The 25,465-nt window shown below is 32.2% G+C and overlaps 1 protein-coding gene across 1 annotated transcript; it reads left to right on the top strand.

Moving 5' to 3' along the window:
* Positions 1 to 8,873: 8,873 nt before the first annotated feature.
* Positions 8,874 to 11,863, top strand: LOC114381203 (probable trehalose-phosphate phosphatase H). The gene is made up of 11 exons (XM_028340400.1): positions 8,874 to 8,995; positions 9,106 to 9,382; positions 9,617 to 9,757; positions 9,885 to 9,956; positions 10,049 to 10,141; positions 10,256 to 10,312; positions 10,416 to 10,517; positions 10,664 to 10,811; positions 10,960 to 11,030; positions 11,177 to 11,269; positions 11,392 to 11,863. The coding sequence occupies exons 2-11, from the start codon at positions 9,107 to 9,109 to the stop codon at positions 11,455 to 11,457; spliced, it is 1,119 nt and encodes a 372-aa protein (XP_028196201.1). The 5' UTR covers positions 8,874 to 8,995; position 9,106; the 3' UTR covers positions 11,458 to 11,863.
* Positions 11,864 to 25,465: the final 13,602 nt, after the last annotated feature.

The following is a 25,465-nucleotide window of genomic DNA, read 5'->3' as shown; positions in this document are numbered from 1 at the left end:
TACTTGCATATTTAAAACTTGAGTTTCTATGGTACCTCTACAAATTTTGGAGTTTTGGTACTGTTAAGTTTTTTTAACTAACAGTAGAATGTGTTAAAAAAAATGTGTCTAAAAGTGTGTTGCATTAGCATTTCTCGAGTTACTATGTTACATTGTGATGTCATTACTTTTTATATTCAAACAGCAAACATATCAAAACATCACAAACTCAAACCTCATCAATCAAACATACCAAATGGTCTTTGTTCTCTTTCTCCCAAAGCATCAATCAAAATCTCAAATATCAATGTGAATGTGTTGAAAACCCAATGTCATCGTGATTATGTTGAAACCCCAAACGCCTTTCTCATTTTAATTATTGTGATTGTGTTGAAATCCCAAAATGCCGTCGTAATTGGGTTGCCTTAGATGCGACAAGCTAGGCATAAATACAATGTTATGTGGAGAGAAAGAAAATCAAATTGACAAGGCATAAAAAATGAAATCGAAAAGGAATTTGTATTGACCAACAATTAGTTTTTGTTTTGAATAATCAAATATCTCATTCAAGGCTGGACCTACATGTATTGGAGGGATCCTTGGCCCCCCTTGTTTTTTTTTTTAAAAAAAAAAAATCTATTTTTTACTCTCCCGCTAGCGATTGGCGACCAACAACCAACTCAATCTCATTTTTGTTGAATACGTTTACGTTTTAAAATTATATTTTAAAAAAGAAAATCAGAAACTGACAATCACTTCGAATAGGAACGAAGTTTCTCATTTCATGATTTCGAAAATTAGAAAGACCTTGATTTGGGAAAACAAAGTGGATCAAAGTTAGATTTAATACAAAACAGAAACAAATGCATTACCATGCATACCTGCGAGAGTGAAGACTCTGAACGACTGAGCTGGAGAGTAAGAAGAAACATTTCTCGAGCTTATAAAATAATTTTTAAAACAAAAAAGAAAATCAAATCAAATCAAATAGACCCCAAAACAACTTAGATATATTTTGGGTTTTTTTGTTTTAAAATTAAACAAAAATATTAGTTTTGAAAACAATTTTCAAAAACTACTCTTATCAAATATGTTTTGTAGTTTTTAATTTCTTTTTATTCTAAAATCAGAAAATAATTTTAAAAAAACAGAAGAAAAATTATTTACTGTTTTTTTTATGACAATCGATAACCAATTATTTCGATTCTTTGGCTATTAGGCCGTCAGCATTATACATATACAACCTTACTTGTCGTGTGTAAAGTTTTCTAAAAGGCATGATAAAAAGATTGGAATATGGAAATAAGTATGAAATTTAATTTGAATGGGACTTGTGCTTTAACTTAAACCAAGAAAACTAAGGAAAACAAAATGATGCTTTATGCTAGAAGAGTATCACGATCGAGATCAAGCTTTAGGCAAATTACGACTTTATTCTATAAAACATAACTTCCATTTTCCTAAGCTAGGAACCTCTCTCATTATTTTGAAAGATACTACATATTCTGTGTGGCATGGAATGTTTTGAAGCATCAGATTCTATCCTTGACCCAAAGAGGTTCATGCATTATGGCATATCAGGCATAAAATATCAAAGGAGTTTATGGTCAATATATGCATGCCACCCATCGTGTTAGACTGGACGGCAAAAAGGGATTGGAAAGTTGCATTCAAATACGAAATTCGAATCTATGAAACCTTGGATTTCGTAAATGCAATCAAGTAATCAACTAAAAAAAATTAATTTGTAAGTGACATATTTGCCCTAATATATTATGGAATGGTATCCATTTTAATTTATTTAATACATTTTATTCATTCACTAATTACCTAATTAAAATATAAGAAAAAAACATGGACTTTATATATGTCATCTTATCTCAAATTATCATGTATGTGAAGTAATATGTAATTTTTTATGACATTATAAAACTATATTATATTATTAGTAGATACTCTTTAAACTCTTAAAATGTATCATATATATTGTAAAACATTTTATACATTAAATCATAAATTTAAAATTTCCTGTTTCCAATATATATATATATATATATATATATATATATATATATATTAATAAGAGAACTTTTATAGTACCTCCAACTAGTACTATGATATTGTTTTTATTTTACTGCATGATATTTAGTTTATATCATAACATTAAAATGATTTAATTTTAATCATTCAGTATAATCAAGACGCAAAAGTTAATATTTAACCTTGTCACTTTCACATTAAAAAAAAAAAAAAAAAAAACTCATACTAGAAGTATCTCACCTCTGTCTTGTCTATTTATTTATCCATAAACATATATACACATGTATGCGTTTATATGTGTACATATAAATGTAAAATAAAAAGGTATAATGACTAAAGTTTTATCATTGCACATTCTCAATTAATTGTTGTGTAGTAGTAATGTATCATTAAATACTGGTCAACATTTATAAGTTAAATGAGATTTATTTAATAATAGTACCAATATTATGAGAACTAATACGGTTACACACATGGAAAATTTTTTGTTAGAGCAACAAAGTTAAGTCATACTCTAATTTTATTAACTTTTTTTAGGCAATTTGTTTAACTTAATAATGCACAAGTTTTTTTTTTTTACAACAAATAATGTACAGGTTCATAATGTATATAGATAAAAAAAAAATGAGGTGCTATATATACTATAAATAACACCATTAAAGGTATTGTGAAACACAACCATAATAACAAAAATTCTAGTTGTACTCTGACGTCTCTCACAGTTAACATTATTTTCAGACGTGCTCCAACAAAAACATAGACCTATAATAATTCATACATACATTATGTTTAACTAATTAAATTAAATTCTCTCATTAATTATATGTAAATAATTAAAATTAAATATTATGAGATTACTTTAAAAAAAAGTCATATATCTTTAAGAAAACTTTAAAAAAATTACGTTACTTTTTAAAAATATCATATGACTTTATATATTTTAATCTCAATCATTCATGTTAATATATAATCATTAATATTTATTTCACTCGGTCTCATGCAAAAATACTTTATAACTAGAATCTAGAAATAGGGTTAATATCTTCTTTATTAGTGACGTATTCATTAGATGAGGTCTTAAATATAAAAAAAAAAATATTTAATTTGCTTTTTAAAAATACTATAACAAAAATTTAAAAGTAATAGATGGATGAGATATATATTTAACGAACATTCTCATGTTAAAACTCAATGGAGAGAATCCCTTCCCCTATAAATGCTTCCTATTTCCTATATATATTCTCTACAGTAAAATTATGTCATTATTTGAAAGGAAAAAAAATCTGAGATGAAATGCGAAAGCATGCAATACCCTAAAAAAAGCACCATAGACAGAAAGAGAAGTTCATGACCAATGGAATCAGGAATCAAGTATCAAGGATTAAGGCTGAAAGTGGCCCAACTGCAATAAGGCCACGGTGAATACACGTGCCCATATTACTACTCTCTTGGCTTTTAAGGGTCCCATACCAACCAATCAAATCAATCCCATCATTTTCCCACCAATTCATCTGTTTTTTATTTTTTTCCCTCAAATATTTATATTTTTATAAGAAAATATTTAGATAAGTTAAATTTGGAAGACTTATTAGAATCAAAATAAACTCCAAAATTTAATAAACATTTATAAATTATTCACTGAAAAGATTTCTATCAAAATGAAACTCAATGTCTTTATGAGATATGATTTTATTTTATTTTTATCGAGTGGACCGATATTAGTTTGCCCTAAATATTTATATGCTGACAAGAAAAAAGGGGCGCGGAAGGGGGGGCAACTGGGAGAAATTTACACATAAGAACCCAGTCACGTACTAGGGAAAAAGCACCCTAGTTGCTAAAATTCCTTTGTCGTTTCCACACCCTCTTGTTACCTATTTTTTCTATTTCTTAATTTTCCTTTGGAAGCAACAGAGAAACTAGCTTAGTCAGATTATTGACTTTTTTTTATCATTCGTTTATAACACGGACAGATATTTGATTCCAAAACGACCCCAAAAGTCCACCGTCTTTGCAATATCATAAGCAGTTATGGCAGTTTGGTTCACCTAAATTATGTGTCCATGTTCATATTCTGCTAACCTGGTATGTTCCCTAGCTAATGACTTCCATGGAATTCGAAACCCACGTAAAACCAGTTCTAGAATGTATCATCATCAGGAATACGAATAATATATATGCTTCAATGACCCATGTTCGGTGTCCCCCTATTTTTTTTATATAAATTTTAAAAATATCCCCCTAATTAATCAAAGGCTATTTTCAAGAGAAAGTGTGCCTTTTTCTAAGGATCTGCACGTGAAATACCATTACTTTTTCAAAGATTTGATATTTCTTTTCATGAGCAAAATAATTTCAAAGTTTTTTTTCCGTGTAAAATAGCAATAATGACGTTTGAATTTATGACCTTCTTTTAACTACTTAAATCCCTTCATCACGTTAATCTTAATTATACAGTATATACGATTTTGAATATTTTATAAAATGAATCGTGCATATTAGTTTTTAAAAGATGAAAATTACTTTTTAAGTACTAAAAATAAAACATTGGTAAATTTAGTCTTTTTTAATAATAAATTGATATAAAAAAGATTAAATTAATTTTCTTTTTATTTCTCAGGAATAAAAATGACAATTTTCAGTTTTTATAGATTAATGTAATCAACTTTGCATCTAACAAAAATAGTATTATATTGTTCAAGAATCTAAGGATATGCATAGCTTTTTTAACATATATTAACTCCTTTTGACATTACCTTGTTTAGTTTTTATAAAAGAAAATTGTTATCATCATAAAACAAACAAGAATAACACCCAATGTTTCAAATTCATATAGTTTCTGTTCACATTGTGGTTGCTTGAAAGCATCTCCAAGGCCACCAGTTTTGAGTTTTGACTGAACATGGATCATGAGTTTGTAGATATGAAAAGAACAAGACAAAATAAGTATATAGAACTATATTTTTTTCTTCTAATTTTGTATAAATTGATATAGAAACCATTTAATTTTTCAACGAAAGGGGAAAATAAGGATGATTAGATGAAATTTTAGTGTAAGTGTGTGATAATTAAAATTTGACCAGAGTTAATTAGGAGAAAATTCTCAAGGACCCGATTAAGCAACAGAGACATGATAAGAGATTTATGAGATTAATTAAGGAAAAATGGTTGGATGTTCAAATTCCCAAAGAATTATAGCAAATGCAAAAGGACTTTGGGTCGGTTGGCTTATTCCATATACTTTTATTAATGAGATACAATGCTTTTGACAAAGAGTCACAGTTAGGAAGGTTAGGTCCAGATTTCGAATATTATATGAATTTGAACGGACAAATTAATTAAATCATTATTCAATGTACCAAAAAAAGAAAGAATTGCATAATAATTCTAAAAGATTAATTGCTAATTCAGATCAAGAAAAGAAAATGACTAGCTGTTATTTATTTTATCTTCTAGAAAGAGGCATTAGTTAATTATAGGTTAATTATAGGTTTAGAAATAAATTTAGGGCGAGTTTAAAATTTGATAAATACATAAATTCATTCTTCCTAATAATAGTATATTTTTGGATTTTATTTTAATGTGACATTTTTTACCAAAAAAAATGTAAAACTTGTAAATGCACGTAGAATACTTAATATGTAACACTTAAAAAATTATCAATCAAAAAATATGTCTAAGATGGTCAAGTTAAGACAAAGTAAATAGAAGGTTGTGACATGTAAATGGGATGAAAGAGACTTATCATTGTCATGTAATAAGGAACTTTATTTTTAACAACGCTTTTTTAATTCGAGTCTTGGATTAACAAAAAATAGAGATTAGGAAAAAAAATGTTTCTTTTCAAGTGATTTAATCACTTCAATTAAACCAAAATGGTTTTAAAACATAGTATATTTCAGATAAAAAAAATAGAACTTAATTCAATATATCTGTGTGCCTACTATTATTATATCAATTAATATGAACAATGAAAGCATGTAATGTAGCGACTAGACTCTGTATTATTTCTTGCAAAAAAAAATTCGTACTTTATATACTATTTTGTTTGGGCATTAAAAAGAGTGTGCTGACAAGTATTTTTCTTTTACTTTACAACACAAAAGAGTGGTCTAGATACAATTAATAAAGGAAAAATGTAAACGTATAGTCCATTTTGGATACAATATAATAAAAGAAAAATGTAATTGTATCCTCCATTTTAGGTATATTAGAATGGAAAGAAAAGAGAGAAAGAGATAAAGTAATAAACATGATAAATGATATATATGAAATGAAGTGAGACATCGACAGAAAATAGGATGGAAAACAAATTAATGAGAAAGAAAGTAAGGTGAAAAGGAGCGAGATAAAGAGAAAGTAGTGAATGTATTTTAATAAGAACTGTACAATAAAATAACGGGAATGCAACATTACTATTCTTTGATTTTCAATGTGAAGAAGTTTCTTGAAGTTTACACATGTATTGTCCTTCTAAAAGAAAAGAAAAAAAAAAGTCTAAATACAGCCAACATACTAAAATTAAATTTTAAATGCTTAAAATTACAAGTTGATTAAAATTAGATAATTATTTACAAGTTGTATATTTTATATATTCTAATTTCAGTCATTTACGATAAGATTAAAAATTTGCTGTACAAATACAATAATTTCTCAAAGAGGAAGAAATGTACTACTATATGTCAAGTTTCAAATCTACCTAAACATATTAAACTTATCAAATAATTAACTATGTCCCGTAGGTCGATATCATATATACACTTTACCTCCCTAATTTATTAGTCTCGTATAATTATTTTTAGATAATTATTTTCAATAAAGTTTAACTTAAATAAAGAAAGGAAGTTTGCAATTTATAAAATTAATCAAGGTTTAATTTACACATAAGTGCATTTAACCCAAAACCTATGTTTCATTACTGAGATATATTTATAAATGTACTATAAGTACTTTAAGGAAACTATTTAGGGTTTTGTCTTTTGCCTAATTAAGATAGGCCGTACAGTGAAGAATTAGAGATCGATGAAGTGTAAAAACCGAAAAGGGGTGAAATACATTGTAGAAAATCAAACTCACACACCACAGTTCCTTTTCATGTCTTACAATTATTCTCAATCCTCCTACATGTCATTATTAGTCACGCACAAGATAAATCTTTTGTTTCTTACACTTTTAATCGCACATAATTAAAGCTCCAGGGAATAGCTTTTTCCCATTAAATATGTACTTCTTGGCGCCTAATATAGGAGAAATTATTACGCACGCGTCTTAAAGTTATTGTAAAGCAACTAACTACTAAATTTTGGATTGACAAATGAAATGTAATTGTATAAAGAGCATTAGCCAACTATACTAAATTTTGATTTAACGTATAAAAATTATACAACGTGCATGAAAAATTATGATGGAAGAGGGAAGAGGGATGAGTGAAAGAAAACAAAGAAAGAGGGAGAAAAGCAATTATTTTGTGCCGCTGGTTTTAAAGTTTACTGTATAGCTAGTGTAATCAAGTTAGGTTGGAGCAGCTTGTTTTTCAGTGAAACTATACAAGGGGCGAGTGCATAACCTATGCTATGATTCTGTTTCTTAGTACCTACGTTCTGAATTATAAATGTTACAACATAAAAAGGTACCGAAGAAAATTTGAAACTGTTGATTCTGTCACCCAAAATATTAAAAAAAATGGGAAAAGAATAAGTGGTTACAATTGAACATTTTGGAAGTTTGAACACCTTTCGTGAGAGAGTTAGAAAAGGTCATTTTGGGAGAGAAGGGAGGAAGGGAAATAAAAATGAGGCAACAAATGCATGCCTAAAATATGTGTTAAGCATGGTAATTATGGCATTGTTCCTTTAGGTAATGGAGAATTAAAAATTAAAAAAAAGAGGTTCTTTGATGTTTTCTTATAATGAACTCTTCCCTTTAAATAACATTTAAGAATAACAAGTTGTAAAATAACCATAAAATGGAAAATAGTGCTTTGCTCCAATATCTAAAAGAATCTGAATAAAATCTTGTATTATCCATTTACATGGGATTATTTTCCTCCTTCGGTTGATACTCTGAGTCAGTGGTTATTTATTTTAAAGAAAACTCGCTGATTAATGCATAAAGAGATTAATTTTCTATTTTATTTTTCACAAACATATTTTTCAAAAGCAAGTTGTATTTGAAGCACCTCAGAAATATTAAATGTTAGAGATTCAATCTTTGAATTTCTAATAAGAGAGGGGGTTAACTACATATTTAGTGTTTGATAGTAATTTGAGAAAAATATATTTAGTTTTGATAGCACTTAAAAAACCCCTAGAAGAAATAAGAAGAAAGAAACAGACACTTTTCTTAACAAATATTTGAATCTTAATTTACTATTTTTTTATTAAAAAAATTACTATATCATGGTAAAGTAACCATAAACTAACTCTTCTATTACTCAATAGTGTTGGTCACAGAGTAATATATCCTTAAAACCATTCTTTACTTTTATTCAAAAAAATAATAATCCTAAAAGCAAGGTGCTATTAAACTTAATAGAATATGATAAAGCAAGTTAGTGGCAAAATGGTTATGAAACAAAATTATCAGTAAAAGTTCCTCATTATTGTGAAAACTCCTACTCCTCAAAGAAAAGAAGAAGAAAAAAAAAAAAAACCTTGGAAAAGGAGGTTTCTGAGCGATTACTATGTGGTCCCTCCTACTTTCTTATTTAGTATAGTTGCCGAAAAGAGGTGATAATTTCGTCGGTTTATGCCCGTGTAACCGAAGTTTATAAATTGACCACACACACACACCCTCGCTTCTTATACATGACTTGAACCCACCAACGAGTAGAAAACGAGTCCATTTTTTATTTCCTTTTTTTTTTCTTTATTCAAACCCTTTTTTCTCCCCTATAAATTCCACGTTGAGCAAAGGAAGCATCCATCCAAATACACCCATAACCATCCCTCTCTGTTCTCTTCTCTGCCTTCTCTGTGTATAACCCCGTGACCCTTCTTCTCATTTCTCATTCTCTTTTCTTTCTCACAAGAGTTATTATTATTATTATTGTTATAACTATTGTTACTATTACTAAACTTGGTGTAGAATGACGAACCGTAATGTGAATAACACCCTTGTGGAGTTGGCAATGTCGATTTCAAACACAAGTGCTCTACCTAGAGCTACGGTGCCTGGAATAATGGCCTTGCTTGGTGGGGTTTTGGGCCTACCCCAGAAGAAGCTCTTAATGAAAACTTTGGAAGATGGAAGTGTTAATAAAGGAGGGACCAAAGTTATTAACACATGGATTGATTCAATGAGAGCCTCTTCTCCCACACGAGTCAAATCCACACAAAACCAAGACCCAACAAGTCCTTGGACAGTAAGCACTAAATTCTTTTTTTTTTTTATTAAGTAAATATTAATTATTAATTATTTTAGTAGAAAAAATTAGTTTATGAGTTTTTTCTTTATTTTTTTATCATTAAATCAATGTTATAAGATTGCACCAAAGTCTTGTTTTATTACAACAACCCAGGTGTAGTGATTGAAACCCTTTTATCTTTTGGGGTTGTTGTTATGTGTGACTTGACCTCTGTTCGGTGTTGTGTTGCAGCTTTACCACCCTTCGGCACTGAGCATGTTTGATCAGATTGTATGTGAGTCCAAAGGAAAGCAGATTGTGACTTTTCTTGACTATGATGGAACTCTCTCCCCAATTGTTGCAGATCCAGATAAAGCATACATGAGTAAAAAGGTTCACCTTTTATTCTCTCTTTGTTTGTTTTTTTTTTCACTCCAATTTTTCAATTGATATATATAAGAATAATAAGTGAAATGGAATTGATTTTTCCCTTTTGTAATTTCCATTGATAATAAATCAGATGAGGACCACATTGAAGGACTTAGCAAGGCATTTCCCCACTGCCATCGTGAGTGGAAGGTGCCTGGACAAGGTACATTTTTTATTATTATTTTTTAAATCAAAACTGAAAAAACATAATGTTTTTGTCAGAACTAATTTGTTTTTTCAAAAAAAAAATTGCAGGTGTATAACTTTGTAAGATTGGCAGAACTGTACTATGCTGGGAGCCATGGAATGGACATCAAGGGACCAACAAATAAGCGAAGTACTAAGAAGGTAAGAAAAAGTTTTCCATAGCCAAATTAATGAAACCAAGATTTCTTATCATGGTGTGCTTCCTTCCTAATCATAGATTCCTATTTATTTTTGTTTTGTTTTCTTTTCTTTCAGGAAAATGAACAAGTGCTCTTCCAACCCGCTAGTGAATTCTTGCCCATGATCAATGAGGTTCGTTAATTAATTCTTCTCCGTGCTCATCATTTTTCTCAACACATATATTTACGCACGATTTTAACTGTGCCTCGTTATCATTGTTCTATTATGGGGTCAGGTGTACAACATCTTGGTGGAAAAAACAAAGTCTGTCCCTGGGGCTAAGGTAGAAAATAACAAGTTTTGCTTGTCCGTGCACTTTCGCTGTGTTGACGAAAAGGTACCAACATTCAACAAAATAGTTAATTTAATATAGCTCCCACACCACTTGCACACGCACGAGACACGTTAATTAATTAATTGACGACTAATATTGTTTTATTATATCTAATTATTTTTGTTATTTTACTTGTGTTTTACTTATAGAGTTGGGTGTCATTGGCTGAACAAGTGAGCTTCGTGCTCAACGAGTACCCAAAACTTAAGCTAACTCAAGGGAGAAAAGTGCTTGAGATTCGACCAACCATAAAATGGGACAAGGGCAAGGCTCTTGAATTCTTGCTAGAGTCACTGGGTAAGTGTTCATGCATATATAAATAGCCTTCTTTTTTTTTTTTTATAAAAGAAATAAATTAAGGTGGTGTTGGTAATGGTACGTGTCTCATGAGCTACATATATGATATATGTCCTAACTTTTATCTTTTATTTTTTTTAATTTTCAGGATATGCTAATTCTGATAATGTATTTCCAATCTATATTGGGGATGATCGAACTGATGAAGATGCTTTTAAGGTAATTAACAAATGCCGACCACCACGATTGCTAGCTTGTTAATGTTATTATTATTATGTTAGTATATTCCACGTATATTACTATTAATTTGCTGGTGTTATTATTATTGTTCTAACTTATTGATTTATTGGATATGATATAATCAGGTTTTACGGAGGAGGGGTCATGGGGTTGGGATTCTAGTTTCTAAAATTCCAAAAGAAACTGATGCTTCCTACACTTTGCAAGATCCAACAGAGGTAAGATCAATCTTTTAAATGTCTAACGTTATTAAAATCAAGCATTATTAAGTACATCTTTTTCATATGTTAACGATGAATCTGAGGTGTATATGAACTAAATCATTTTTTTTTGTTCACAGGTTGGGCAGTTTTTGAGGCATTTGGTGGAGTGGAAAAGAACGAGTTCCCAATACCACAAGTTGTAGATTCTTAGATGAATTCAGGGAAATTGACACCAGCCCATAATTTGGTCAAGGGGTGGTTCCAATTATATCCCTTTTCTTGTTCGAAATAGGAAATAGTGTGTTCCATAATTTAAAGTTTTAGGGAGGAACAAAGTTGAAATAGCTAGCTAGGTTCTCTCTCTATTTTCTTTTTCTAATGTAATCTATTCCATCACACGTTTGCATGCGCATGCGGATAGTGAAAGAATTGATGTTTTATGCCGCAATTGCGAGTGGCGCGTCAACCTTCTTGCTCTGAATTGTACTTGTCGTACGTGTGGACAATGTGGTATTGAAAATGAAAATCACCAACAACTTCAACTTCAAAAGGTGATTTAGACCATCACAACAAGTGCAAAACGACTTTGTACCAAAATTAAAAAAAAAATGCAAAATGATTCAATTTATAACCTGTTCGCATTACCTGTTTTCACCGCAAACGGCGTTTCTTGAAAGAAAAAAAATGATTCCCTTTGACTATGAAGGCAAATTATGAATGTTACATCAATTAAATTAAAACTCTAACCTAATTTGTTGTTTGAAGATGTTACGTGAATAAAATTGAGAGGATGGATGGAGGCAATAAATATGTAAAAGTAGTACACTACATGAAATTGAATAGATAAATTATATAAATAATTTACAACTTTAGAAATATAAATAAGAAATGAGTATATGAAATGCTGTACGGTAAAGTTACTTTGTAAAAAAACAATAGTGAAGATAAAAGAAGTTCACGCGCGTATCTTATTTATTTTAAAGAATAATTACTATCCCTTTCATGAGAGAAATCTAAAAACAATAACTTCTTATATTAATTAAAGCAAACATGATCGAACTCTTTTGATTATTTGTTTAAGCAATGCACTGATATTGCTACTTTGAATACGTCCCTCAACAAAGGAATAATAAATTTTGGATTTAAATTATATATTTGAATGCTTGTTCTAGTTAACCAAACAAAATAAAATGTAGACCCATTATACATATATGTGATCAACATTACGGTTATAGTGATTATTTTGTCAAATTTTATATTCTGATCTCGATCTTGGAATAGATTTAAGATCGTTGATAAGGGTTCGTGACCAACAACAATACAACATATGATATGGCATAAATATTTATAACTCTAGAAACTTATAGATAGTAGTGTTCTCGGGTTCCTTTAAATATTATACTAAAGAACTAAAGATTTATTAGTCCCGCAGCCAATTAAGTGAAGGTGAACACTAGAGAAAAATTATTTAAAGAAACGAAAACCATGTGAAATTAATCTTGAACTTGGTGTCTCAACCCTCATTTCCACAATCTGAGCCAGATAAATCTTTCACACAAGAGTAGCGACAGCTGTATATAACAATACAGTTGTCAAGATACCCCTTGTCATGCAGGTGAAATAGAAGTTCACTGGTTGAGAAGTACACGCGTGTTGAAAATGTATTGACATTTGGATTTATCCTGAAAAGAAATGTTAATAATTGGGAAGATTTGTCCTTTTGGGAAGACATGCCACACTGACACAAATGTGGGTGGCTAATTGAGTTGGAAAATCTTAATTCTATTCATTGTGTATTTTTTGAGTTTGTAGTATTTTTAATAATATATAAATTTATGTGAACAATATACTATAGTATATAATAGTTACAACAATAGTAAGGTTGGTTTCGCATGCAAGCATATATATCCTTATCATCATGACTCACGAGTCATGTGTAGGAAATATCAAGGATTAGGAATAGCCTCAAAATTCAACTGTGACTAAAAATCCACGTTGTTGTGTATACACAGAAAGCGATGTGGATCATGCTTTGCATTACTTCTTAATGACCAATTGTAATAATTGTTCAAAAGGTATAAAAAAAATTCAAATCATAGGTGGGACGTGGGAGCATAGATACTATAACAAGCTGGCCAGAAAACCGTGATGATGGCCACCTTTGGTTAGCAATTATTCATGTTTCTATTTGGCCACATTTTCCTTACTCCATTTGTGCACATTTTGCATTACTAAACAAGTTACACCTAATATTCTCAAAGAAGTAACCCTATGCTAAAAAACTCAAGTCCCACCATTGAATCACACTAAGCCCTGACAATCACTTCCATTATTGCCAACCACCCTATTCCCTTAAGGTCAAGGTTCTAAGCGTGAAATGTGAGTTGGTCACGCCATTACCAAACAAAGGGTAAGCCATTAATTTTGAAGAAGATATGTGACAATTATAGTCTCAGTCTCAGTCTCACAGTACATAAACCTGCTTGGTCCTGTACCTCCCAACTTGTATACAGGGCATCTATATTCACCCTTTTGTCAGACAAAGTTGGAAAAAGACACAAGCACAATGGTTAAATTACGTAATTTTAATAAGTCTTAATAAGATGCTACAAACTCTAAATCTGACTCAGATAGACATGTATATTATTATGATCCTCACTATATATTTTAAGACTTCTTCAGATAAAGATAAACGGAGTAAGATCTGGGATAAAAAAAACTAATTAAAAGAAGCACTTTGATTGATCTTGGTGATCCTAATTAATTCCTAACATACCCTAAAATTTAACTATTGATAGCCCCATCCTTGTTTAATTGGCCTAAACCGAGAAGTATAATTGCTAAAGAAATGTTATGTTAGCCATTAATTGGGCACCCTGATTTGATTTGACAGAACCAACCTCGATCAAATATCATTAGAGTGGTATCTGAAAATAGTACTAATATTTTAAACAATGTGTGATAGATCTGATTTCTAGTTTAATGTCTTTGTTTTCAAAGAGGTTAGGTGCGTGAAAGGGAAATCCACTAATTGGTGAATCTTATAAATGGTTGAGGAGGAGTTGGAATCCACTCAAAGTGCTTGATTTGAAGAAGACACGAGTCATGATGGGGACACCAAACATGTTTCCAAGCCTTGGAACCTTGCCATTCATTTTCATACGTGTAAAGAAACGTTGCCACTAGATTCAGTTTCATCATTGGTGCGTTAAATTAAAATATGCCAAAGCTTAGAAGCTCCTATTATTGGTAGAAAATGGGCATTCCTTAACACATTTAACCGAACCCCTTTGTAACTATGTTATTATACCAAAATCAAACAGCTTTGCAGTTTGCACTCATGAATATTTCAATCATTTCTGTGAGAGAAAATATATGCAAATATTAGTACTTCGTTACATGCTTTTTCCCTATTATGGGTGATAATCGAGGCAATTCAGAATATCTGAGTGCCTTTTAGTTGTGACCTTTTTGCTCCCAATAGACCACACCTGAGAAATAAAAAAAAAAAAGGAGAAAAGAAAAGGACCTTTCATGGTATTATTGCCAATTAAAATACATTTCACATTATGATTTGTAACCCAAAAAACTACATTTGTATATTCATAAGCTAAATTATCAAAACACATCTTGTGGGTATTTTTCTAAACCCTTCACATTTCCCATCATATAATACACTCATGCGACCTCAAGAACTTTTGTTCTGGTTTATTTATTAGTCAAGTACCGTTGTGTGCTTTAATAATTAAGTTAGCTAGCAAGCTACAAGGCATATGGTTCTCTGTAATGCATTATTTGCCATTGCCATAGAGATACTCAATAATGGATCTCCATAGACCTGTCTGCTCTATGAGGAAGGACATCGATCCAATGGTCCCCACATGAAGAGTGAGCATATTTAGGTGTTCATCATATGATATGTATACCCGCAATTGGGAATGTAATTGTGTCGAATATTTAAACTAGTGTGTTGATCGATTGATGAGATTGTTTCAACTTAATTATTATACAATTACACTAAATACTCATAAATAATTTTGTCTATTGTAGTCATATTCTACTCAAATATGATAATTTATTTTCAATAAAAAATATTTATGGTTTATAAGAAAAAATAAACTATATATATTATTCACTCAGAATAATCTTACTTGAATCAAGTAGAATTATCATGTGTTGTCCGAAAAAAAATGTACAATTTTTTGAGAACAAAGTTTTTCTTATTCATATTTATACGGTTGCATACACAAAGCATGGTTAGAATCCACCTATTAAACGAGAATATAGTTGTTCTGTATAAGTAGTAGTAATATGTCAATCATTCTCTCTAGAACAATAATGAACGAATCAATAAATAGCCTTTATTAAAAAAACATGGTGAGAATATATTAGCACTATACTCCAGTCAAAAAATATATATTAGTACTATTACATTTATAAATTTTGTACTTTTAGTTAACTTTGCACCGTGTCAATTGATAGTGAGTTGTTGGTTACGGCTAGCATTGAATATTTGGATTGTGTACACTTATGAATAGTTGTTGCGGTTTGAGGGAGCAAATAGTGGTTGTTTTGAGTTTGATAAAAGGGGTTATAAGTTATGTCTTGTATCTAGCCCTTCAGTGCATGGTACGTCAAAAAGAAAGGTAGTATAAACGAGAAAAGTGAATATTAGATAAAAATTAAAAGATGGATATAATAAAAACAAATATATGAGTGAGTGAGTGAGCATTATGTAACCTTTCGGCTACCGTGCATCCAGTCAGTTCTAATGGGACAGATGTTGCCATAACGAGCAAGCAGTTCGCTTTGGTGACTATGCAATGCCAAAGAAAATGCTTCAATGGGTTGGCACCTTACCTTTCCATACCTAGAACTTGTAACTTTTCATGAGAAATGGACTGCATGAAGAATGCCGTTCTGATACCATTTCATTTTTTAATTGTGTGGAGGGATATTCCTTAATCTATAGTTGGAGAGATTAATTATTTTTGGGGCAGAGAAATCATCAAGAGTCCTTTATTATAAAACATTTTTTTATTCGTGGAGTTAAAACTCGATCTTTATTTTTATTTTTTTACACTATGAGTTGTAACTGAGTTGGTTCAGTTTTTTTACACATTACTTGAACTTGAAATTATTAAAAATAAGATATTTTCATAAATGCTAACCCTTTTCACATAATCAAAATTAAACTTCTGTCATATGTTTTACCAGCTTATATTACTAGTCACTTCAACTACACTTGAGTGTGAACTTGAAATTACATATTAGTTAAATTAAAACAATCATGCATAATTAATCTAATTACTCTCTATTTGTCGTAACAAGAATTGTGACCAACGACTAATAAAAAAACTTGATGGATAAAAAATGTGGAATATTCATTCCTGAGGTTTATTTTGGAAAAGTATTGGAAAGTTCCTTTTAAAGGAAAATAGTTTCAAAACAAAAATACATGTACAAAATATATTAACACCCTGCAACGTTGGTTCTAAAATGATTATATCTAATTAAAGGTGCAAAATTACATTAACTTTAAAAATATTTTAATTCTCAATAAAGAAAACAATGAAAAAATTTTGAATATTTTGTTTATTTATTTATGGAACACAAACAAATTTTATTATTTTGAATCTGAAAAAAAAAGTTATGAAAATATGTTTAGATTTAATAGAGAACTTAGAGTTACGCAATTCTTTTGATAAAAAAAACTGCAGTATATATATATTTATGTATTGTAGAATTTTAATTATATTTGGTGAGTGTATCAAGTTGAGTGTTATATATCATTCTCAAGGATCAAAGAATAATTGACACAACAAGAGAAGTTTACAATAAGAATCCAAAAGAAAATATTTGAATTTCATTTGTTGAAAGAAAAAAATAAGTTAAATTACAGAACGTATCGAAGAATTGTTTTTGAATTTTTTTTTCTTTTATCTCAAAGCACAGAGGGTGCAAAATAAATTTTTTAATGCAATTAATGAAGAATTTTTTTTTATCTATTTCACTCATAAATTGGGTTAGATTTTTAATTATATGTATGAAAAAGACTGTTAGAAGAAATAATATTTATTTTGGTGACCTCTCTCAAAGGAATTAGCCATTGTTGGTTGGGAGGTACCTTGATGTAAAAAAAAAAAAAAAAAGTAACCCATGAATTATTGAAATGGAGTTAATTTAAATTTGTTCTCTAATTCACTATACGGATTTACTAATTTAATTAAATCATTAATTTTTTAGGTAAATAAATGTTTTTTCTTGATTAAAAGCCTTAATTCCTTATCTGAAATTAAAGAAAAACAAGCTTGAAGGCAAAGAATCCTTAAGGGTAAGGGAACTAGGTGTTCACTAACTATTCTTAACTTAAAAGAATCATGAGGTTGAATATTCAATTTGGAGAATGTTAGATCCTAATTCTGTTCGATTCGAACCTAAAAATAATAAAAAAAAAATGAAAAAAAAAGAGAAGAAAAGAAAACAAAAAAAATAAAGAAAAGAGAACAAAAAAAAGTATTAAGAAAAATAAAGAAAAAAAACAAAAAGGAACAATAAAAAAAAGAAGCAAAGAGAGAGAGAGAAGAAAACCTGGAAAAAAAAAAGAATGGGTGATTTATTGGGCTCTTGAGGAGAGCTCATTGGTCAAGAAAGGGGGTACAATGCATAAAATAGAAAAGGAGGAAAGTTTGTGCAATTAATGCACAAGAGGAAGCATGGATCCCGAGGATGAAAAACGAATCAATCTGACGACGTCATTTGGCAAGTTTTGTAAGCGAAGGGAAAGGGGTCTCAAGGTAATCCCCTCATTCCCTCATTCTCTCTCACGCTCTTCTTCTCCTTCCTTTCTTCTTCTTCTACATCCTTCTTTTTTTTTTCTTTTTTCTCTCATTTTTGCCCGTAGCTTCGTCATTCGTCTCGCGGTGAGCTCCATGGTCACTGGCGAGATCTGTACATGATGATATCATTTTTTTTTGTTGATGTTTTATTTTATGTCATGTTTTTTTTCACATTTTGTCATCCTTTTCTTCTTTTCTCTTTTTCTTCCTTCTATTTTTTTGTTTTTCGGTGAAGCCCTTGCACCATCATCGCAGTGTCCCTGCTGCACGACCGTTGTCATCCCCGTGGCAACCCCGCGCCGCTAGACCTTGCACCAGTGGTGGCGGGGGCAAGGCGCCACCCTATTTGATGGTTTACCCTTTGGTGGCGCTGTTTTTTGTGTGAGGCAACAAGGGTTTTCCAATCCTGTTGCATAATCACGGGTTGGGCTGGGTTACCCTGACCCGATTCAAACCCAACCAACAAAAAACAAATTATTGTTTGCACCATGTTTTTAAGATATGCACTTTTTTTCATTTTGCGCCTTATCCGTTTTTGAGATCTGGAATAAGATAAAAATCATTATTTACACCCTATTTTTAAAAACATGCACCTTTTTTCATTTTGGGCCTAGCTAATTTTTGCGGAAATAAAATAGAAACCGTTATTTACACCCTCTTTCTCAACGCATGCACCTTCTTTCATTTTGGACCTAGCATTTTGTTGTTTTGTTAAGTACGAAATAAAATAAAATTGATGGTTACACCCTCTACTTTATATATGGACCCCTACCACTTAGGATGGTTACACATTCTTTCATTTTGGGCCTAGCCATTTTGCTTGGTGGTGTTTCAATAACATGTGATTAAATTTTGTGAATGACATGTTGGGTCTCCGACTTGCTTGAGTTCACAAAATTTACCAAAAAACTAAAGTCTTTTATAAAAAGGGTAAAATTCTCACATAAATGAACACTCAATTCTCCTTTTTCACATTTCACACACTCCATGTTGGGTCTCCAACTTGCTTGGCGGTGTTTCAATAAAGTGAGAGTAAATTTTGTGAATGTCATGTTGGGTCTTCGACTTGCTTGACTTCACAGAGTTTACCGCAAAATCAAAATCTTTCAAAAAAAATTAATAAAATAAAATCAACCAAACACACAAGCTTTTTTTCTACAAAGAACTACATAAGTCTGATTTTCTCATTTCACCCGAAGATACGTAGGAGTAAGGGCAAATCCCTTGTCAACCTGAAAAATTCAAAAAACGGAGAATTCCCTTCTTTTAAAAAAAAGATAAAAATTCACTTTCTTTTTCTAAATAAACAAAAAAAAATATAACAAACATAACTCATGCTCTCAAGGGAAAATAATAATTAAAAGAGTCACTTTATTTTTTATCAAACTCGATTAAATGTTGTCGTCTTCATGACAAGTGTGTGGGGTGCTAACACCTTCCTTATAAGTAAACAACTCCCAAATCATTTTTTTCCTCAAATCGTAGACCATTCCTTATCTTTTTGGTTTTTCCGGTGTTTTCCTTAAATAAATGTTGGTAGCGACTCTCCAAGTTTTCCTTTTTTGAGAAACAATTTATTTGAATTTTATTTCGTCATCCTGTCGTGACCCATGTTGCGACAAATGGCGGCTCCACTAGGGACCTGTTAGAGAGTTAAGCCATTAGATCAATTGTGTAATTTTATCGTGACTTTTTATTTTTTATTTTCCCTTTCTCTTTTATCCTTTCGTTGTGCTCCTGTTCATTATCATTTCATTCCACTACCGTTCATTTTGTGGTTTTGCTTCAATCTCGTTTCTTTTATTCTTTGTTTCGCTCATGCTTGTATATAACATTTGCTACGTTGTTACTTCTGGGTGTGTATCCTTGTATCTATTACCTTCATAGTTAGAAATAAATTATGTCATTGAATCCTAGGGTAGACGACATGTGTTATACTTGTTGTATCTGCTTAAGAATTTTCTGGTTGTTTTGAAGGTAGGGTCGGGTATTTCTTAGGTTGCTCTGTTCACACACAACACCTACAATTTTTGCACACACTTTGAGATATTGGGCCCTATACCCGTGTCTATATGAGCCATAGAGAGTGAAGGTTGATTTGTGGTCATGTTGGGTCTCCGACTCACTTAGTGACAATGAAGTCTCATATAGAGTTTTCCTCTTTTGGTGAGGCATTGTCGCTGGTAGTCCCTATCTCCGCAATGTTGTTACCTAAGAGGATGATATCTCTAGAGGTCAGTGAGGTTACATGAAACTATCCTTGGAAGTTATCACTGGATAGTGGACTACCCTTTCGTTAGGTTCCTGAATTAAGGACATGGAGCAAACTCACCCTGCCTTGTTTCATGATTGCATCATCCATCTCTTCATGGCATCATGATGGACATATCATTTTTGCATTCATCATTTATCATATTCATACACCACATTTGCATAAGTCATTGCATTTTTATACATATTCATTTAGCATGTTTTTTGTTCAGACAATTACATACATTTTGTTGTCATCATTCACATGTTATGTTCACTCATGCATGATTCTATCATATAGTTACTCATGCCTTGCATTTTCCTTTGCATCGCAAAAAAAAGTCACAATGAAGCGTGAAAGTTTACATCGCGTTCTTAGTTACACGTGTTAGGTACCATGGTGACAGCTATAAACAAACCATGTTAGGGTTATACAGTCCTTTTTCCTAAAAATGATCGAAAATCAGGTGAACATGGTATCTAATGCATTGTTAGCAAGAAAGGCTGATCTTTCGGGTGTCTTATGTCAATCTTATAAATACATCTGTCATGCATAGCATAAGTATGTCTTGCTCATTCATCATATCTCCTCTATGATAGGTTGTCGAAGTGTTGACGATCAAAATTTATATTCCTTGGAAGGGTCAAACCGAGCACAGTCTTTTAAGAAAGGGTTTTATCAAGTCAAGGTCAAAGTATGGAATTATCCAGCTTGCGAAAGTTGAGGCAGAAGATGAATTGGGTTTACATAGCCTCTTTGACTACTACCAACACATGATTGAGCTAATACTTACATAATTAGGAACCGCTGATGTGCCTATGTTTTATTTCCATTTACACTTTGACTTTGACGGGATGTAATGAACAATATTGTTTTAATGAAAAGGCAAAATTGTATTTTTGGTCCCCCTAGTTATCTCTAATTTCGATTTTAGTCCCTTTTTAAATTTATTCACAAATTTAGTCTCTCAATTATGTCAAATCCTATAAGTATGATCCCCAAGCCCAGGTTTGAACTTCGACTGTCACAAAGAAACATTGACTATCATGTGTCTCGTTCTGATTGAACGATAAACAGAAAAATGTTAGAGCTGGCTCTTGGGCGCACCTTTTCATGTCCAATCAGAACGTGACACGTCACAATCAACGTTTCTTTGTGACAGTGAACGTTCAAATCTGAGCTTAGGCACCACATTTATAGGATTTGACATAACTGAGGGACTAAATTCTTGAATAAATTTAAAGGGGGACTAAAATCGAAATTGAAGACAACTAGGGGGACCAAAAATGAAATTTTGCCTAATGAAAATTAGAGTTGATTCAACCATATGTTCTATTGAGTGTTTCGTGTAAAATTCGCAATGCTTTAGCAACTTATCATTTACATGCATTCATGCTTATTTGTTTTTTCACATTGTTATGCATTGCTCATTACATTCTTTCCTTGAAATAAAAAAAAAGTAATCATTGTGCTACGAAAGAAAGACTACGCTTTACGTCACCCATACCAGACGCATGTCAAGACTAAGATAATGAGTAACATAGAACAAGTACAGGAACAAATGATGACTGAGATGGAGACCATGAAGTAGCATATGACAATGATGATGGAGGCGATAATGAGCATGAGGAAGATGATGAATGTCAATGCTGCTATAGCTGTTGCTGCCAGTACTGCTACTGAGAGGGACACGATTCACTCGCCCGATTTCAATCAAGTAAGCTGCCCAGTCTCAAATGTAGTAGGTCAAGGAGGCGAGGCGGAGACAAATGCATATAGGCCTTATTATGTTCAGGTCCATAATATGTCTTCTTTTCCACCATATGGTTTGCCTCCCAATTATACACCACCCACTACTGTATCTGCTCCTGGTGAGAATATCGGTAATTCTACACCCATATTCATTAAGAGTCAACAACCTCAACTTGATCATACCCCTGCCCATGTCTCTCAACCCATAGGGAAACACATAAAGCTCCCCAAGACCACACTATAACCGGTTTTGGGGTTTATCCAGGATATACCACTAAAGGGCATGCACTTTCTAGAGTCCCTGTGCCAAAAGCTTTGCAGGCCCCTCAGTATCGACCACCATCACAACCCTTACGTTTTGTGATGGGAGGAGGACCTCCTCCTATAGTCGAAAAGGAAAAATTTGATCATATAGAGGAAAGGATGAGGGTCATTGAAGAAGGAGGAAATTTTGACTTTACTGACATGTCAGAATTGTGCTTGGTACTCGACGTGGTTATTCCTCCAAAGTTCAAGGTGCCAGACTTTGATAAATACAAGGGGACCACTTGCCCAAAGAATCACCTGAAGATGTATGGTAGGAAGATGGAGGCATATGCGAAAGATGAAAAGTTGTTGAAGCATTTTTTTTCCAGGAAAGCCTGGTTAGGGTAGCTATTATTTGGTATACTAACTTGGAACCCTCTCGGGTCCGCTCCTAGAAGGATCTTATGGATGCCTTCATTAGGCAGTATCAATACAACTCTGACATGACTCCAGATAGAATACAACTACAAAACATGTGCAAGACAAATAATGAATCTTTCAAAGAATATGCTCAAAGGTGGAGAGATTTAGCGGCTCAAGTAGTACCCCCATGACGGAGAGAGAGATAATAACCATGATAATGGATACATTGTTGGTGTTCTATTATGAGAAAATGGTAGGTTAGATGTCTTTGATTTTTGTAGATCTAGTGTTTGCTAGCGAGAGAACAGAAGCAGGTCTGAGGAAAGGAAAATTTAATTATGTTGCTTTTGCAAATCTTGGTAGTGGGGGACCCAAGAGGAAGAAGGTGGGAAAACCTTATGTTGTGGCTGCACTTCCCGCATGGCCAAACTTTCCACTAGCCGCTTATAATCCCATGTACCAATATCCTCCCTAACAATATCACTACTCAGCCAATATCAATCCTACCCATTACCTATCACCCTACCAACCAAGAACACCCAATCAGCCACAAAGGCCACCCCTAAATCGGCCACAAAATCCACCCGCTGCACATCCAAGACCAAACACCACCCCTAAGACCAACCAAAACACCATCTAGGGAAGGAATTTCCCAGAAAAAAAAAAAGCCTGTAGAATTCACCCAAATCCCGATGTCATATGTTGACTTACTCTCGTATATGCTTAATAATGCAATGGTAGCCATAAAGCCCAACAAAGATTCCTCAACCTCCATTTCCCTGAGGATACAACTCGAATGTGACATGTGCTTATCATGGGGGAGTTCTGGGGCATTCCATTGAACACTATATGACCCTGAAACATAAGGTGCAAAGTCTAATTCATGGATGTTGACTTAGATTTAAGGAGGACAATCGCTTGTGAATTTTGACGTCGTCAAGCAATACTATGCATGATGCTTGGGGCAATTTCAAGGTTTTTGTTGGATGTCTCCAAGGACTCATTAGGATTTTAAGGTTTATGCTATTATTGTAAACAACAGTCACAATGCTAATAATATGGATGAATTTGATGCCATTGTCTATCATTCTTTCACAATTACATCTTTTCATATTTAGTTAACCTTCACTAGAATATGAATGTATGTCACTAGCTTGTTTGCTCAAGTAACCTGCGCTCTAGAGTTGATCTCCAAGTCTGCCAAATCAGAAATGCCATGTTCTACACGTTTGGTAAGGGTGCCGTAAGCGACGAGTAAAGTTGAATAAACATTTGATTGACTGTGTTTCAAATCAATAAATAATAAGTACAGGCATTCCTACGCCTCATCCTATCTTTCTTAAAAGTTGTCTTTCTTAAAAAATTTGTGAAGAGCAAGAGTTATTTGGCTTAATTTGTTAATTGAAAATCCTTTAAATATTTCTTGTCCTTGAAAATTCTTTTTCGAGAACCTGCACAGTTTCTTTCATTTCTTCTTGCTACCAGGATGTGACAAACGACAACAATGGATACCTCCGAACCCTACACTAGGGCAATGCAGGCACCATGCATGAGTTTCAAGCGAACCTATGGGACAGATAAGAAAATCTCACCGGTAGGTTGAAAACCCAAAAGGGCAGCCTAGGCAAAATTTAGGGTAATAATAAAAAAAAGAAAAAAAACAATCAAGAGCGTGTTATCAGAGGTTTTGTCCCAAAATCCAAACTGTAAGAGTCTCTAGTCAAGATTTGAAATGATACATGGTCGTGTTTCTTCATCCCAAACACTAATTTATCCCTTGATATCCCCTCCGAGCCATAACATATTTGTTTTCTTAAAAAAAACCAAAATAAAACAAAAACCCAGAGTAGTAACCATTGCTAAACTTACGAGGAGAGCAATGCAAACAACACATGCATGAGGTTTACTAAGCTCTAGGTTGGGTAATAATGAAAAAACAACAACAACAACAACAACCACAAAAGAAGAAAAAAGCAAATATGTCAAAGGCGAGTAAAGCAAAAGGAGACAAAAAACCTCCAAATTTTACAAGGAAGGCACAAAAGTGCAATAAGGATTAATGTATAAGACAAATGGAACAGAGTCCAAACCAAAAGGTTGAAATGAATAAAAGTACAAGCAAGACTCTTAAGGTTCTTACTCAATATAACCCTTAAACACTCTTTGAGCCTTTCTAATCCTATCTTTCATAGCTCTGTTACCCCCTGACACATTATAAGCCCAATAAAGCCCATGTGGATCAAGGAATAGCTAATTTTGCTTTTGAGTTTGGATTGTTAAAAAAAGAATCCTGAAGGATTGCACTTGTACATTTGAGAAGCAAACTCATTCGACCAGGAGCTTGTGGAAGGTGCCCAAAGACAATTGTAATAGTAGGGTACATCTGGCGTTAGTCGTTCACGTAGACTCCCTAGGGTTCCTTTCAAATCTAAGGGTAGTCTTTGTTATATAAATTCTTTAAGAATCAGTCCATGTCATCAAGCTTCAGCGGGATCGAAAAACCCATGACATCCCTTTATGATCTTAAATCAGGAAAGTTTCACTTAGTCATATACCAAATTGTAACAATCCATTGCCATCCTTCAATAGTGTACGCGGTCAGTCCCAAAGCCTTACATTTCCTTGCTATGTTGAATAATCAAAGTTTTTTTAAAACAAAAAGAAAGGGAAGAACCTTAGGATCAATATTTTAGTTGATTG

This window comes from Glycine soja, chromosome 13 (genome assembly GCF_004193775.1).
Source record: "Glycine soja cultivar W05 chromosome 13, ASM419377v2, whole genome shotgun sequence".
NCBI classification, from domain to species: Eukaryota; Viridiplantae; Streptophyta; class Magnoliopsida; order Fabales; family Fabaceae; genus Glycine; species Glycine soja.
The sequence above is the reverse complement of the archived record's forward strand: the minus strand, read 5'-3'. Positions and strand labels throughout refer to the sequence as shown.